The sequence below is a fragment of the Arachis hypogaea genome, chromosome 15 (genome assembly GCF_003086295.3).
Source record: "Arachis hypogaea cultivar Tifrunner chromosome 15, arahy.Tifrunner.gnm2.J5K5, whole genome shotgun sequence".
Taxonomy (NCBI): domain Eukaryota; kingdom Viridiplantae; phylum Streptophyta; class Magnoliopsida; order Fabales; family Fabaceae; genus Arachis; species Arachis hypogaea.
Genome location: NC_092050.1, coordinates 12,761,347 through 12,779,387, shown reverse-complemented (window position 1 = coordinate 12,779,387; position 18,041 = coordinate 12,761,347). Strand labels below are relative to the sequence as shown.

General features: G+C 33.4%; 2 protein-coding genes across 2 annotated transcripts; one reads left to right on the top strand and one right to left on the bottom strand.

Moving 5' to 3' along the window:
• Positions 1 to 354: 354 nt before the first annotated feature.
• LOC140179117 (serine/threonine-protein phosphatase 7 long form homolog) lies at positions 355 to 2,964 on the top strand. Its single transcript, XM_072217741.1, has 4 exons — positions 355 to 432; positions 1,574 to 2,289; positions 2,361 to 2,451; positions 2,539 to 2,964. The coding sequence occupies exons 1-4, from the start codon at positions 355 to 357 to the stop codon at positions 2,962 to 2,964; spliced, it is 1,311 nt and encodes a 436-aa protein (XP_072073842.1).
• A 1,255-nt stretch (positions 2,965 to 4,219) lies between these two features.
• Positions 4,220 to 4,903, bottom strand: LOC114925325 (uncharacterized). Its single transcript, XM_029292893.1, has 2 exons — positions 4,577 to 4,903; positions 4,220 to 4,528 (listed from the first exon to the last, which is right to left on the bottom strand). The coding sequence occupies exons 1-2, from the start codon at positions 4,901 to 4,903 to the stop codon at positions 4,220 to 4,222; spliced, it is 636 nt and encodes a 211-aa protein (XP_029148726.1).
• Between the last annotated feature and the right edge of the window lie 13,138 nt (positions 4,904 to 18,041).

Sequence of the window (18,041 nt, the reverse complement as noted above, 5' to 3'; positions counted from 1 at the left end):
CGTGGATATGGGGTGACTGGGTGCTTAACAAGGGTGTGGTGTCAGGAAGAATGCCATAACAGGAATCGGACCCAGCGATTCTCCCCCACGAATCGGACCCAGCGATTCCCTCCCCCCCCCACGAATCGGACCTAGCGATTCCCCCCACGAATCGGACCCAGCGATTGCGCCCCCTTCCACGTGTCGGACAGCAGCTTCTCCCCAGGACGGTGCCCCAGCAGCCAGCATACCCCCATTTCCCCACTCCCTCAGTCCGAAACATCATTTTCAAGTCTCAAACCCCATTTCTTTCTCTCTGTGTTCATCCTCTTCCTCTCTTCTTCAAAAAATTTGCATGCAATAAAATTTGTGGAAATGGCCAAAAAATACAAAGCTAGAGATGTTGATCGTCCTGAACTTCACATTGTAAATTATTTGTCTGATCCTGATTATGTAAGTTAAATTTTTTAATTTTTTGCAAATTTCTGTATTTTAATTAAATTTTGTATGAAATTTTTTTATATTTTATGGTTAAATGTTGCAGTTAGGTAGATAGATATGTAAATGTTGATTGTTACAGATTTTGTAAGAATTTTTTCGGGGTAGTATTAGAAATTTTAATTAATTAATAAAATCTGATGAATAATTTAAAAATTATAATATTAGCAATTATGATAATTTTTTGTTATTATGTTTAGATATTTTTAGTTAATTGGAGAATATGTTAAATAATATTTTTTAACACGGTTAGAAATTTTAATTAATGAATAAATTTTGATGATTAAACTTATAAATTATGATTGTAAATTGTTTGTTATTGTGTATGTATAGATGTTGTTAGTTAGTTAGAGGAAAGGTAAGATATTATTTTTCGAATAGATTTAGAAATTATAATTAGTAATTTAGCTTTTATGATTCATGTTATAAATTATAAGTTTAGGAATTATTATGACACATTTTTGTTGGAAATTATATATTTAGGATTTATTATAATTTTTTGTTGGAGAATATGTTAGAAATTTTTTTGTAATAGGATTAGATATTGTAGTTAACTAATTAACTTTTGTGATTAATGTTGGAAATTATAATTCTGATTTTGTAATAGATTTAGAAATTAGAATTACTTAATTTACTTTTGTTATTAATTTAAGAATTTATAATCTGGAACTGCATCATTAATAACGAAATTTTTTAATATTAATTGCAAGGCCAATTTACTTAATACATAGTTCATTTGGGAAGAAAGGTAAATCATAAGAATTTAATTGTAAATAAAATAAGAATACTAAAGTAACGTTAATTTTGTATGTTGTTAGTTAGACAATATTTTTCAAATGTTGTTTGTAAATAGCTGAGAAGTTATAATTAACTAATTAATTATTATGATTAATTTTTGGAAATTATAATTATAGGACTTATGATAATCTTTTGAAGTTATGTTTACATGCTGTAGTTTGATCATTTGGTAGTTTTTTTTTTTTTTTTTTGTAATTGGGTTAGAAATTATGATTAATCGATTAAATAGTATGATTAATTTAAGTTGTAAATTAGTAATCATTCATGATTTGACTAGTAACGTGTTATGTTCTTGCAGAGTTTACGGATGATGACATGTGACCACCCACTGCCCCCTGATCGGTACCATCCGAGTGTAGAGGATCATTTACGGGTTATTGGGTTTTATCATGCCTCTCAGATTGGAGTAGTTCAATGCCAGAAAGCATTGATAAATGCTCTAGTGGAGAGGTGGCGGCCGGAAACACACACCTTCCACCTTCCGATTGGTGAGTGCACTGTGACGCTGGAGGATGTAGCCGTTATTTTGGGCCTCCCGACGAACGGCCTTCCGGTGACAGGGATGACCTTGAGCAGCTTCGAAGCATTGGAAAGTGAGTGTTTCCATCAGTTTGGGGTTGCACCGAGGAAGGCCGACTGCAGAGGGAGTGGCATAAAATTGACATGGCTTAGGAATCTGAAAGAACGTATACAACTGACTGACGAAATCAGTATGCAGAGGTACGTCAAGTGCCACATTATGTTGTTACTGGGTACTATCTTACTTGGAGACAAGTCAGGGGCATCTGTGCACTGGAAGTTTCTACCTTTGCTCCGGGATTTTCATAGTATCAGTCATTTTAGTTGGGGATCGGCATGTTTGGCGCACCTATACAGGTCCTTATGCCGGGCATCTCGTTTTGATTGTAAAGAAATCGATGGTCCGTTAACACTTCTGCTAGCTTGGTTTTGGATCCGCCTACCCTATCTTGCGCCCCCTACTAGGGAACCCCGCAGTTTTCCGCTTGCGAACAGGTAACATTGGCAACTTACTTGGTATGTTCATAATTCTATTTAAGATGTGCTACTGACATAAATAATTTCAGGTGGCGTAACTGGGAGCGTGGTGACAATCGGTATAGATATCTTAGCCTCGCCCACTTTAGAAAGGCATTAGATGAGGTTCAGGAAGGGCAGGTGTGTTTTTATTAGAAAAGTATTTGTCTCGAATTGAGGTTGACTGTTATTTGGCTTGTAATCATGTGTGCCTTGTGCTGTGTGCAGTTCGTGTGGGTTGCTTATGGTGTGGATCGCATTGATCCGGGCATAATCCCAGAAGACATCCTCATGCACGCAGTAGTGTGGAGTGCTACGGTTCCGTTGATTTCATTCGAATCTATTGAGTGGCATGCAACGGATAGAATTAGAAGACAGTTTGGTTTTGTTCAGGGAGTTCCACATCAAGAATGGAATCCGGGAAGGGCACACGGAGAAACACTGGCTGGTCCTAAGAATCTTGACTGGGCCACAGCCCCGTCCCATTCATGTTGGATTATGCACTGGACAAACAGGTATAATAACGTTCTGACTGAGTATCTGGAACCTTCACAACATCCGTTGGATGCTTACATGCACTGGTATCGTAGAGAATATGGCAACCATTTGAACTTGTCAAATGTTGTGGTTCAAGAGAACGATGTAGGTGAATAAGTTATGGATGATGAGGGTAACCCAGTTATGAATGATGAGGGTAGCCCAGTAATGGAGGATGAGGGTAGCCCAGTTATTGATGTAGCCAATGAAGAACCGGGGGCACAGTCACAGCCACATCCAACTACACCTCCAGCTCCTCAAGAACAACCGCAGGCCTCGGTACCATATGTTGTTCAGACACAATTTACTCCGTCATATCCAATACATCAACAATACTGGAGTACCCCACAGTGGGATGCAGGAGAGGGTGCTTCTTTTAGCCAGTTGCTTGGGTTCATAGCTGCGGATGCAGGCCAGTCACAATTTGGCCATCAACCTGAATTTATGCCCGGTAGGTATTCTTTGGACGCGAGGATTCCATGCCACACTGCCTCAGTTGCTTCTGGAGGTTTGGTTTCTGGAGATTCTAGTAGAAGTGATGGTGGTCGGGGGATACTTAATAGCCGGAACCTACGGCGTGTATCAATGGGTCAGATTGAAGAAAATGCCGGGGCAGGTGAGCATGAAACAGATGAGTATCTCATGGAAGAACCGGATGATGAGGATCAAGACGAGAGCGACGATGAGGAGATGGACGAGGATGAAGAATCCCGCAACAATGCCCTTGATGATGGGGATGATGCAGGTCCGACTTGATTTCACTGTCCATTGATTATATTGCATTAATTTCAGGACTTGTGTCTTTATGATTATGTTATGAAGTTGTTGGTGTATTTTTTTTTTCTTGTTTATCCCGTGTTTGCATCATTTTGGATAGTCTGTTTCATTAAATTATGTACAGGTGAAACAGGTAAACATTACAATCTCAGGGTGGACCCGCCACGTCGTAACGCTAACCGATACACCCCGTCCTTGTTCAAGAAGGCCAAGAAATGCAAGAACTTCGTCGAAGACATAAAATGGGCAATGAGAAAGTAGTTGTGTGGGTCACATAAGTATTTTGTGTATGTATGTTGGAAACTTGTAATTTGAACTTAATATTGTGTATGTATGTTGGAAAATTGTAATTTGAACTTAATATTGTGTTTGTATGTTGGAAACTTGTAATTTGAACTTAATATTGTGTTTGTATGTTGGAACCCTTTAAATGTGAATTTCCTATCGTCGATTATGCTACAAATTAAAGAAGTTTCAGGTGTCATAAAGAAGTTTCATGAAAGTACAATGTTCCGATAAGGTGGTTAGCACAAACGGATAAACATAAACAAGCAAATGCCATAAAGTACTATAATGAAACATGAAAGGCATAAATCTACTGTCCTGGGTTGCTGGGACCTACACCAGCTGACCGACGGCATCTACTTCGGCTGTGTCCCTCGGCTCCACATTGCCTACAACGCCTAGGAGCACGTAACATTCGTGTGTCCATTTCGTTCAAGAAACGTGTCATCCTCGGGCGACCTTTCGTCACCCGTCTCAGGTTCGGATTCGGGACAAATCGAGGGCCGCTGTACACAGGCCACGTTGTGGGATTCCCTAGTGGCCGAAACCTAGCTCGGTAAACCCTCCGAACTTGGTCCATCTTGTAAACTTCGTGTACATACACTCGCCAATCCAGTCGCTAATTTGCACAACATGCAAAAATATGTCGACAGGGAATCCGATCCACCTGGAACTCACCACAGTCACATCGTTGTCGACGGAGGTCGACGGCATACTCAGTTCCACCTGGCATCTCACGAACCTCGAAGACCTCATTCATCCTGTCGAAGCAATTAACCTGGATGTTTGATGATGCAAGTTGATTTGCATTCAATTTTGACGTGACAACCTCAGAAAAAACATGTCCAGCTGTTATCCGCGACTCCGCCTCGTGTCTTTTTCTAGTGAACAACTCGTTAAACCTGTAGAATGTGGCTTTGACAAGTGCCGTTATCGGAAGATTGCGTGCACCCTTCAACACTGAGTTGATGCATTCCACTAGGTTTGTCGTCATGTGACCCCAGCGGTAGCCACCGTCATACGCCAACGCGTACTGTTCGCGTGGGATTCGGTTAAGCCAGTTCGGATGGTATAATCTTTCACCGCCATCATAACAGCTTCCCTAGAACTGAATTCCATTCCGATTGCAAATTCACCATCTGCGACCATAGGAATTTCTACCACAACGACAGCCAAATCAAAATAATTTAACACAAATACATTTAATAACTGAAATTAAGACTACGTCAATGCTCCCTATATCCACATCAATATAAATATTATTCCTATCATGTTGTCATCCCACTTTTAACATCATACAAACATAAACACATAAAAAACTTTGGCCGAATGCACACAAACTAATATTCACGTGACTTATATTCTTATTTACATCACTCAACATAGATTATTTCCTAAAGTCTAATACTTTCTATATTTATATGTTAATACGTACCGGCACTCATATATTCCGGAAACTCCGGCGCATGCATGGCTTCCAAGTCCAGAACCCGCATGAAAGACGGCTCCTCAAAGGGATCTTCGTTTGCGAGTGCATTTGCAACGTCTCCCACGTTTGGAGCCACCACCCCGTCACCTTGATCTTCTTCTCCGTCTGGAGCAACGGCTTCGTAATTGCTTTCAAACTCTTCCTCACTGTCACTATCATATTCTTCCCCTTCAATATTTCGGTCCGCTTCAGATTGTTCGAATTCGACGTACAACTCTATCATCGATATCTGACCGCGAGTTTCAAAATACATTGAAAACATCTCCTGCATACTCGCTTCGTCGGTTACATACTTGGTTTGATACTGCACGAAACCACCAAATACCGGTATGGGATATCTGTATACCATACATGATATTTTTTTTTATATCTGAAAACCTATCTTCTCACAAATCACACCTTTTAGCTCCTCAAATGAGATTGTGAACGGAATAACAATATCTAACGGCTTTTCGCAACTAAATCTCACTCCTTCAGATGTTTGTAACAGAATCTGACCAAAATAATATACTCTAAGTGCAATTCTATCATCCATTTTTCATACTCTCATATATAAATATCGACTATACTCTCAAAGAGACACAGAGAGAAGTAGAAGAGAAACAGGGGGAAGAAGAAGACGCAGAACAACGAATAATCAGATCTGGGGAGGAAGATGAACACACACACACACACATATATATATATATATATACTCAACTCGGACCCTCCGCATCCTATAAAAAAAAAATTCTGCAAGAAAACGGACCCAACGAGTCCATAAAAAAAATATATTTTTTCCTGAGGAAAACGGACCCAACGAGTCCATAAAAAAAAATTTCCTGAAGGAAACGGACCCAACGAGTCCTTCACAAAAAAAAAAAAAAATAAAAAAATAAAACCCCAAACGTACCCTGCGATTCCACTTTCAATATCAAAATTAAAAAGCGTAACTTTGGCCCTTAACGAATCGGACCCTACGATTTCATACACAACTTCAATTTTTTTTTCCCGCGCAAGACAATCGCTCGGTCCGACTCCCCTTGCCATGGCCCAGAAAAAGCTGCCCCACACCATTGTCTAACACCACCATATTCCATATCCCTGCACAACTCACCAATCCCTCCAATATTAAAAAAACTGAGCCGATATCTTCGTTGTTTACTTGTAGAAAAAGGTGAACCAAATTATAAAGCAATATTCCAAGTTAACTTTTAAAAAACGAATATATAAAAATGAAAATGTATATTATTTTACACTGAAATTATTTCTGACACAAATAGCCAGCAGCAAAGACAAGCTAATAAGATAGGAAGCTTATCACCTATTCCATCGTATAAATCTGGAACTTTTTTGTTCCAACTTATTTAGTCATTCAGATTTAATAAAAAAAATATTAACGGTCAAGATTGAGGTGGAAAATATGTTGTGGATGTGCAATTTGAGTGGTTTATATGTGGTCTTCAACTGGTAGTTCCCTTATCCAATTTTCCTCTGATAAAATTGACACTTGTAGAAAAATTTTTAAGACTTCTTTATGAGTCCAGCCATAGCTGGATAAATTATGCGAGCCAAAGCTGTGTATCATCACGTAATCTTTTTTTAAAGATCTTGAAACTTTTACAATATTAGTAATAACATATAATGTTTGACTCAAATAAAATATTAATATAAAAGACTGTGAAATCGCGTCAAATTAAAATATACTAATTTAAACATATATATTTTGCTTCATTTAGTTTTTGTATAATCTTTAAACATATCGTAGTATATAACAATTAGAACACGACTCTGACAATGGTAAAATTTGAACTTAAGATTTCATATGTTTTTTTTTAAATTTTATATTATGAAAACATTATTAGTATTTTATTTAAAGTCAAATAAAAAATACTTACATATTTGTTTACGCTAATTTGTGTATAATGTAACAAATAATTTTTATATTTAAATATAAAAAGATAACTTTAAATCATGAATATATTTTAGAATTTAACTGATACGTAAAAAATTTTACATGTGCATTTAATTATAAATACCACATCATAAAAATAATTACTATTTTTATTGATTGCGTGAATGGTTATAAAAAAAAATGGATGTGGTTACACGAACGTGACTGTCTGAGCATTAAAAATTAAACTCTATATTTTTTTGGTTTAATTATTTTGTCGATCCTTATAGTTTGAATTTTCAATTAAGTCCATATACTGTTTTTTCTTTCTGATTGAGTCATTATACAATATTAGATTTTATAATTAAGTCCCTGACAAAAATACTAGAATTAACATAATATTCTGTTAAATAGAACGAATATGTCTAATATTTGACTTAAAATTTTGTATAATTTAAGAGAATATTCTATTAATTTTAATCTTTTTGTCACGGTAGGGACTTAATTACAAAATTAGTATTTTTGCCTATAATGTTATTTTTGTCCATATTAATTTATGTGTATTTTTTGGTGTTTTTATGTAATAGATAATACAATTATCTAGTATACTCAATTATAAGCAGATAAATTTATTTTTATTTGTTGGTGTGAATGTTTTTTTAAGATGATATTCTATGATGTAATTTTAAATTTTAATTATAATTTTTTTAGTTTATGTTTGAAAATAATTAAAGAAAAGAGTTAAAAAAAAATGATTGAGAATAAAAATACAAAAAATATAATATAGAAGTATAAATAAACTTTATTAATCATAATATATTAAAATGTATACTAAATAAGTATTTGTTGTTGTGTTAAAGCTAAATATACTTAGAGATATTTTAAATAATCTATTTGATCCAGAAGATATAAAATAGACTAATATTGATAAAAGTGTTATTAAATATGTTTAAGTAAATCTAACGTTATATATTCTGAATATTTATAATTAAAAGTTGTTATTATAGCTATTTTAATTAAATATTAATTATATTTAACTATCATATTTTAATTCAATTGAGATGATAAGTATGAAATTTAATTGATTAGTGGTATATTATAACGGACTTAAATTTTAAAACTATTGATGATAAATGATACTCATAAATAGATACAAATGTTTTAAATATTAGAATTTATATTTTTTAAATCATTACTAGGTTGAAATTTATTTATTTATTGTCTTAAAAAATTATAAAGTTATTATTTATAAAAAATTATTGATAATTTTTCCAAACAATTAAGCCAGTTACTGAAAAGTCACCAAAAAAAGTCAGTTATTGAAAGCCAGCAATTCAAGGAGCAGCGAACCTCTTATAGCTGCCCATTTATGTCATTTAATGTCTAATTTAGAGGATTTTAGAATCTTAAAAAATTGCTAAACGACAAAATTAATACGAGAATCTTTTACTTATTGGAACAGCCATGTTCCATAAAAGTACTTGGAACACCTGATAATTTTCCTAACATCTTAAGTATATAATGCTGCATATGCAAGGCTTATATACATTAGAGTGCGTGGTTGAAGACATACATAAGATCACAACCATAATGCGACTAGTAGAATGAAGTGGTCCATTGTTAATTTCATAATACTAATTCAGTTGGACCATTTGGTCCAACCTAGTATATTTATATGTAGCTTCTACATACACTGCTTTAGTTATATATATATATATATATATATATATATATATATATATATATATATATATAATATCAATTGATCTAGATGCAAACAAAAAATTAATTATTTGTATAAAATATATATTTTTATAAAATAATAAGACATATGAATATTTGTGAATATATAATAATTAATTTAGTAACTAATTTTTTGTATATATATAATATTTTAATAATACAAATTATTATAAAAAAAATAAGATAAAGTAGATACAATAATAGTGGACGATAAATATTATAATGACAATGAGAAAAGAAACAATGAATCTTTTTGTTGGGAGTAAATTAATAACAAGAGACAATTGACAATTGGTTTGTCATTTGTGCCCGCTCTAATAAGAGGGTGGGGTACACAAATACCGATTTATTTTTATTTAATTTTCTGGATGGTAGCTTACTAGCTTAATTGAGAGTTGAGAGAAAAATGCAAAAAAATAGGCTCGCAAATGTTGGAATGGATGGGGCCATTGGACCATTTGGTCCACCTTGTAGTTGTAGCCTAGTAGCCGCTACTCCTATATATATATATATATATATTTCTTATCATATCATAATCTTATGAATAAAGATGATGAATCTCTGTTCCAAATCAGAGATAATGTATATCGTTAGCACAAAAACAAAATAAGAATCTGTCTTTTACAATCAAAGAATCACTTTGCCCACAAGCTTATTTTATTACAATAAGAAAGTAAGAGATTCTATTATAAATTTATTTGCACAACAATTATTATTTTGCAAGTCCATTAAGGAGCTAGCTAACTGTAAAAATTAATAAAGCTAATTTTAGAAAATAAATAAATAAATAATAATTAAATAAAATAAAAGATAATAAATAATTTTAGTTTATAACTTTATAATTTTAATGGTTAAAAAAAAGAATTATATACCTCTAATTGATGGATGGTTTATATTGAAAAGACTCATCTATAAATTGAGTTTTTTTTTTTATTCATTTCAAATAAGTCATCTAGATAGAATAACATAATATTTCTTTGAGTAATTTTCTCTTATATATAATAGAGAGAAGTGTGTTCTCCTTTTGTCAAGAGAGAGTGTTATTGTAGTCTCCTTATGATAGAGAGAAGTTGTAATTCAAAGAAAGTTATTCAATTGTTTTCATATTTTATACAAATTTCTAATTTTTTATCTCTATATTTTGTTGTGTCATTTGTCTGGTACCTAACAGTGGTATCAGAGCCAAAGGTTACTGATTAGTATTTTTTTTTTCTGCTGCGAGTTACCGTCTAAAAAAAATGGCAGCAAAGTATGAAATTCCAAAATTCAGTGGGAGTAATTTTTCCATATGGAAATTGAAGATAAAAGCCATTATGAGAAAAGACAATTGCGTGACAGAAATTGAAGGTAGACCCACTGGAATTACAGATGAAAAATGGAAGAAGATGGACAACAATGCTGTTGCAAACTTATACTTGGTACTAGCTGACTCAGTTTTATCAAGTGTAGCAGGGAAAAAGACAGCAAAAAAATTTGGGATGCTCTCACAAAATTATATGAAGTCAAGTCACTTCACAACAAGATATTCTTGAAGAGAAGACTTCATACTCTTCGAATGAGTAAATCCACATCGGCAACGGATCACATCAATAATCTAAATACGCTATTTTCCCAACTCTCATAGTTGGAATATACCATAGCGAAAAACAAACGTGCAGAGCTCTTACTTCAAAGTCTACCAGATTCATATGATCATCTTATCATTAACTTAACTAATAATGTTTTGACTGATTATCTTTCTTTTGATGACATGGCTGCTGCGATTCTTAAGGAAGAATCTAGGTGCAAGAATAAGAAAGATAGATTAGAGAGCTCAAAACAAGCAGAGGCTTTGTTGATGACAAGAGGGAGATCAATGGAGCGTGGTTCTAGTGGGAGTCAAAGTAGACCAAAATCACAAAGTAAGAAGCAAGTCAAATGCTACAATTGTGGAAAGAGAGGGCACTTCAAGAAAGATTCTTGGAATAAGAAGAGTATAGAGAAGGTTCCAGAAGGATCAAGTTCTCAAGGATGTGTTGCGAGTACCTTTGATGATGGAGAAATCCTGTATGGCGAAGCAACAATTGGTTCTAAAGGCAGCAAACAGCTCACTAATGTTTGGATTGTTGATTCAGGAGCAACATGGTATATGACTCCTCATCGTGATTGGTTTTGTACATATGAACCTGTCTTGGAAGGATCTGTGTTTATGGGAAACGATCATGCCTTAGAAATTGTTGGAATAGGTACTGTCAAAATAAAAATGTTTGATGGTTCTATTCGTTCACTTCAAGGGGTAAGGCATGTGAAGGGCTTGAAGAAGAATTTGTTGTCGATTGGGCAACTGGATGAACCTGGTTGCAAGACCCTATTGAAAGTGGGATCTTGAAAGTTGTTAAAGGAGCTCTTGTGGTAATAAAAGCAGAAAAGATTGCAGCAAATCTATACATGCTTGTGGGAGATACTTTACAAGAGGCAGAGGCATCAGTTGCTTCAACAAGCCAAGAAAAAATGACGATGATATGGCATTGCAAACTAGGCCACATGTCAGAACGAGGTTTGAAAATTATTGTAGAACGTAATCTCATTTCCGGGCTCAAATCGGTAAACTTACCATTTTGTAAGCACTGCGTTACAAGCAAATAACATAGATTGACGTTTGGTAGATCAACTGCTCGGAGCAAGCACATATTGGAGTACGTTGATTCATTCTGATGTGTGGGAATGGCCGGAGATGTTCCTAGGAGGAGCAAAATATCTTGTATCATTTATTGATGATTACTCTAGGAGGCTATGGGTGTACCCGATCAAGAAGAAGTCAGACGTATTTGCGATGTTCAAAGAGTTCAAAGCAAAGTTAGAACTTGAATCTGGAAAGAAAATCAAGTATTTAAGGACAGATAATGGAGGAGAATATGTTGATGGTGATTTTCTAACATTTTGCAAGTAAGCAGGTATTCAACGACAATTCACAGTTGCATATACGCCTTAACAAAATGGTGTAGCAGAGCGAATGAATAGGACTCTCCTAGAAAGAGCACGAGCTATGTTGTAAACTGCAAGTTTAGCCAAGTCTTTTTTGGCAGAAGCTGTTAAAACCGCCTGTTATGTGATAAATCGGTCACCATCAACTGCAATTGGGTTAAAGACACCAATGGAGATGTGGCAAGGTAAGCCACCTAATTATTCTTCTTTACATATATTTGGTTGTCCTGTGTACGTGATGTACAATTCCCAAGAAAGAACAAAGCTAGACCCAAAGTCTAGAAAATGTATATTCTTGGGTTATGCTGACGGAGTTAAGGGGTATCGCCTGTGGGATCCCACTGCTCGCAAGGTAGTTGTCAGTAGAGATATGATATTTGCAGAAGATGAATTACAAAAAGAACAAGAAAATGACAACACTATTAAAGAGATAACCAATGTTCAAATAGATAAAAAATACAGAGAAGGTGATCTTTCTGAAGCAGAATCACAGCACGAAGAATAAGAAGCAGAGGTTAATGACATAAAAGTTCGTCGATCCACTCGACAAAGAAGAACACCATTATGGCACTCAAATTATGTTTTGACAAACCATGATGCATATTGTCTTTTGACAGAAGATGGAGAACCAACAACTTTTATGGAGGCTATGCGCAATCCAGACGCTTCTATGTGGATGACAGCAATGCAAGAAGAAATTGAGGCATTACATAGGAACCATACTTGAAAACTTGTTGAACTTCCAGCAGGTCGAAAAGCCATTGGTAACAAATGGGTTTACAAGATCAAACGAGATAGTAATGATCAGGTGGAACGGTATCGTGCAAGATTGGCTGGTTGTCAAGGGATATGCTCAGAAAGAAGGTGTTGACTTCAATGAAATATTTTCTCCAATGGTGAGACTAACTACTATTAGAGTAGTTTTGGCCATGTATGTTGTATTTGATTTACATCTAGAGCAATTAGATGTAAAGACTGCTTTTCTTCATGGAGAACTTGAAGAAGAGATATATATGCTCCAACCAGAAGGTTTTGAAGAACAAGGAAAAGAAAACTTGATTTGCAGGTTAACTAAATCTTTGTACGGTCTAAAGTAGGTGCCAAGGTGTTGGTACAAGAGATTTGATTCTTTCATTATTAGCCTTGGATACAACAGACTTAGTTCATATCATTGTACTTATTACAAGAGGTCTGGTGATAATGATTTCATCATTTTGCTGTTGTATGTGGATGACATGTTGGTGGTAGGTCCCAACAAAGATTAAATCCAAGAATTGAAGGCACAGTTGGCTAGGGTGTTTGATATGAAAGACTTGGGACCAGCAAACAAGATTTTAGGGATGCAAATTCACCGAGACAAAAAGGATAGGAAGATTTGGCTATCGCAAAAGAATTATTTGAAGAAGATCTTGCAACGCTTCAACATGGAAGAATGTAAACCAATTTCAACCCCACTTCCTATGAATTTTAAATTATCCTCAAGTATGTGCCCAAGTAGTGAAGCAGAGAGGATGAAAATGTCTCGAGTGCCGTATGCATCAGCAGTGGGAAGCCTTATGTATGCCATGATTTGTACAAGGCCAGATATTGCTCAAGCAGTTGCAATGGTAAGTCGATTTATGGCAAATTCAGGTAAAGAGCATTGGAATATTGTTAAGAGGATCTTGAGATATATCAAAGGGACCTCGAATGTTGCATTATGTTTTGGAGGATCGGAATTCATTGTCAATGGATATGTCGACTCAGACTTTGCAGGTGATCTTGATAAACGAAAATCTACTACAGGCTATGTGTTTACATTTGCAGGAGGAGCTATGAGCTTGCTATCTAAATTACAGACTGTTATAGCTTTATCTACTACAGAAGCTGAATATATGGCAGCTACACAAGCATGCAAGAAAGCTATTTGGATCCAAAGGTTGATAGAAGAACTCGGGCACAAACAATAGAAGATTTCTGTGTACTGTGACAGTCAGAGTGCCTTGCACATTACAAGGAATCCTGCCTTTCATTCAAGAACAAAACACATTGGAGTATAATATCACTTTGTTTGGGAAGTAGTAGAAGAAGGAAGTGTTGATATGCAGATGATTCACACTAAAGATAACCTAGCAGATGCCATGACAAAACCAATCAACACAGAAAAGTTTGAATGGTGTAAATCCTCGTATGGCCTATGAAATACATGAGCAACATGAATTTTGAAAATTTATCAAAATTAGCTTTAAGTGGGAGATTGTAAAAATTAGTAAAGTTAATTTTAGAAAATAAATAAATAAATAATAACTAAATAAAATGAAAGGTAATAAACAATCTTAGTTTATAACTGTTGGGAATAATACACCATTCCCCCTTGAGAAAACACCTTTGACAGAGAAATAAAATAGACACAATCACAACACAAGAATTTAACGTGGAAACTCCAATTACCGGAGAAAAAAACCACGGCCGTTGTCAAATGACAACCAGAGAATATCACTATGTGAAAATTGTTACAACACATAGACTTCTTTCTCTCTAATACCGGCACCCCAATACACCCACACTCTCTCAAAGCAAATATCTAACTACACCTCACAACACTCTCTATTCAAAGAGTATAGAGGAAAAGAAAAATCAGATACAAGCTTAAAGTGTTTTCGACTGGTGCAAAAACAAATGGAGAACTTAGCCTCATATTTATAGCCTAGGCCACCCACTCCATTTGCTATCCTAAGCAATGTGGGACTAATTCAACCAAATCCTAACAATAACCTTAGGATTTTAATGGTTGAAAAAGAGAAGAATTATATACCTCTAATTGACGGATGGTTCATATTGAAGAGACTCACCTATAAATTGAGCTTTTCTTTGATTCATTTCAATTAAGTCATTCAGATAGAATAACATAATATTTCTTTGAGTAGTTTTTTCCTATATATGATAGAGAGAAGTGTGTTCTCCTTTTGTCAAGTGAGAGTGTTATTGTAGTCTCCTTGTGATAGAGAGAAGTTGTAATTCTCAAAGAAATTTATTCAATTGTTTTCATATTTTATACAAATTTCTAATTTTTCATCTCTATATTTTGCTGTGTCATTTGTCTGGTACCTAACACTAACAAAGGATCAATTAACGTTAGTAAATTTAAATAAGTCCATTCACTTAATTGTTTTTATTCTTTTTACTTCTTTCTCCATCTTCCTCTTAATCCCACAATTTAAAAAAACAATTTTATAATAAATCAATTTAACTAAATTGCCTAAATTAAAAGTAGGTTTTAGTCTATTTTGCTTTCGGATTTTTTTATTTGAATTTTAGATGTGTTTTTATTATTTTTACTTTCAAATATTTTTTCTGGTATTCTTTTCTTTTTAATTATTAGTTAATTTTTAAATTAATGTTGGTTTCTCATATTTCTTAATCCAAATATTAGTCTTTAATTTGAAGGTTTTAACAATAAAGAAGTGAAACTTTTGGAAGTATAGCTATCTAGAAAGGTAAAAAGATAGAGGGAGAAAAAAAAGGAAATATAAATTGCATGGGACTAGAAGGTTTGTGCATGGTAAGACAAAGCATGCTGAAGAGAAGCAATGGCGGATAACGCATGCTAGACAACATAAGGACCCACCAAAACTCTCCATGCTGACCAATGACCACCGTCAATTTCTAATTCATGAACCTTCCTTATGTTATCTTATGTTATGTTTATGCTTTTTAGTTGCTGTTGTGTGATTGGTCCTACTTTTCACCTCTACTTCTTGACTTCAATTTAACTTTTTTCCCCCACATTCATTTGGGTGCTTTTTCCTCCCTCCCTTTAGGTTTCTCTTTTGGTTATCAACTATATATGTTGTTCTACGAGAACTTGGAGTAGTAGTAGATGGTCCATTCTTCTCTTTTTTTAATTTATATTATATGAGATATTGATGATGATTATAAGACCCATAAAGGCTAATTAATTTATTAATAATGTGTTGAATAGTTGTATAAAGTTTTAAGACATGACACTTGTTAATTAACAAACATGTTGTTGTTCTATATGTTTGTGTTTTCGAATGTTGATTTGGTTGTAGAAGTGATGGTTGATTATTGTAAGATAAATGTGGGTGATTATAATGAGTCCTTTTCGGTTGGCAAAGTGGTACTTGGCCAAAGTGGGACTTTAGGGAGAGCTGTCGGGTAAAGCCATTCACAATCACAGGCTCTCCATTCTCTCTAGCCAACAATGCCATGCCTAAATGCAACTCACATTACTCTTTCCTTTTTTTTTTTTTGTTTCTCCAACTTCATCTTCCCTTCATTTAGTTACCATTGTAATACAAGTAATTCAATTTTGATAATAAAAGTAGCATAAAGTTGTTTTTGGGAGAGGATGGAATAGATATATAGCTCAAAAAATATTTAAATGCAATGAAATATGGATAATAACACACAATTAATAATTACACTTATCATTCCAATACTTAGATTTTGTAATTAGAAAAATCTAGGGGGAGCAACTTTATCAAATTTTAGACAGCATGTAACCAGTAAAAAAAGTGAGCCATTATATGAAATTTCACACCAATTTTACACCATTAAAATCATCATTGATGACTATTTAATGGCTACAAATCACAAAAGTTGCTGGCCTTAACACTCTTCATTGTAATTTTGTAGCATAAAATATTATCATAATTTATTAATAATTGATTTTCTTGCCACCAATTTTCTCCCTTTTTTGGATAATTATTAGGACAAAAAACAGAAATAAGCCAAGGGAGAAAATAATTTACGTGAATAAGCCAAAACAAAAACTGCTTCATGAATCCACCAATGCACGTTTATATGTAGTTCGAACCAGTTAAATTCGAACTCCATTTCTATATAATTCGAACCAGCTTGGTTCGAATTATACACAAACACACACACTAATTCGAACCAGCTTGGTTCGAATTACACACAGTAATTCATGGTATAATTCGAATTAAGCTGTTAAAAAATGAATAATTTATTAAAAAAAATTTATTAAAAAATTTATTAAAAAAATTAATAATTTAAAAATTAAGAAATATATATTTTATTTCATACGTTAAAAAAAACTAACAAAATATTTAATTACGAGAATTCTTTAAAATATTAATGAGCTATCAATTCGAATTTCATACAATACTTTTCTGTCCATTTTTAATAGCTCATGAATATTTTTTAATAAATTTTTTTAATAAATTTATTTAAATTATACTACAAAAAATATTTTATCCTATGCAAAACAATTTAAAAAAATGGCTTAAAAAATGTTAGGAGTACTATAAAAATTTGTAATGTTCTAATAACTTAGGTAAATACATGCATGTACTCAAATTTTAAATAAAATACTCTACATAGTCAATAATAATTTAGAAATGAAAGAAAATATTTTATTCCATACAAAATAATTAAAAAATATATTTTATTCTATACAAAATAATTTTAAAAAATGGCTTAAAAGATGTTATGAGTACTATAAAAGTTTGTAATATTCTAGTGATTTAGGTAAATACATGATAAAAATATTTTTTCTTTAATTTTTAAATTATTAGTGACTATGTAGAGTATTTCTTTAATGTCCTAAGTCATTAGGACATTACAAATTTAAAAATTTATTTAAATTATACCACAAAAAATATTTTATTCTATGCAAAATAATTTAAAAAATGGCTCAAAAAAATGTTAGAAGTACTATAAAAATTTGTAATGGACAGAAAAGTATTGTATGGAATTTGAATTGATAACTCATTAATATTTTAAAGAAATTTTGTAATTAAATATTTTGTTAGCTTTTTTTTAACGAATGAAATAAAATATATATTTTTTTAATTTTTAAATTATTAATTTTTTTAATAAATTATTAATTTTTTAACAGCTTAATTCGAATTATACCATGAATTACTGTGTGTGTAATTCGAACCAAGCTGGTTCGAATTAGTGTGTGCGTGTGTTTGTGTATGCGTGTTTTGTGTATAATTCGAACCAAGTTGGTTCGAATTATGTAGAAATAGAGTTCGAATTTAGCTGGTTCAAACTACATATAAACGTGCATTGGTGGATTTATGAAGCAATTTT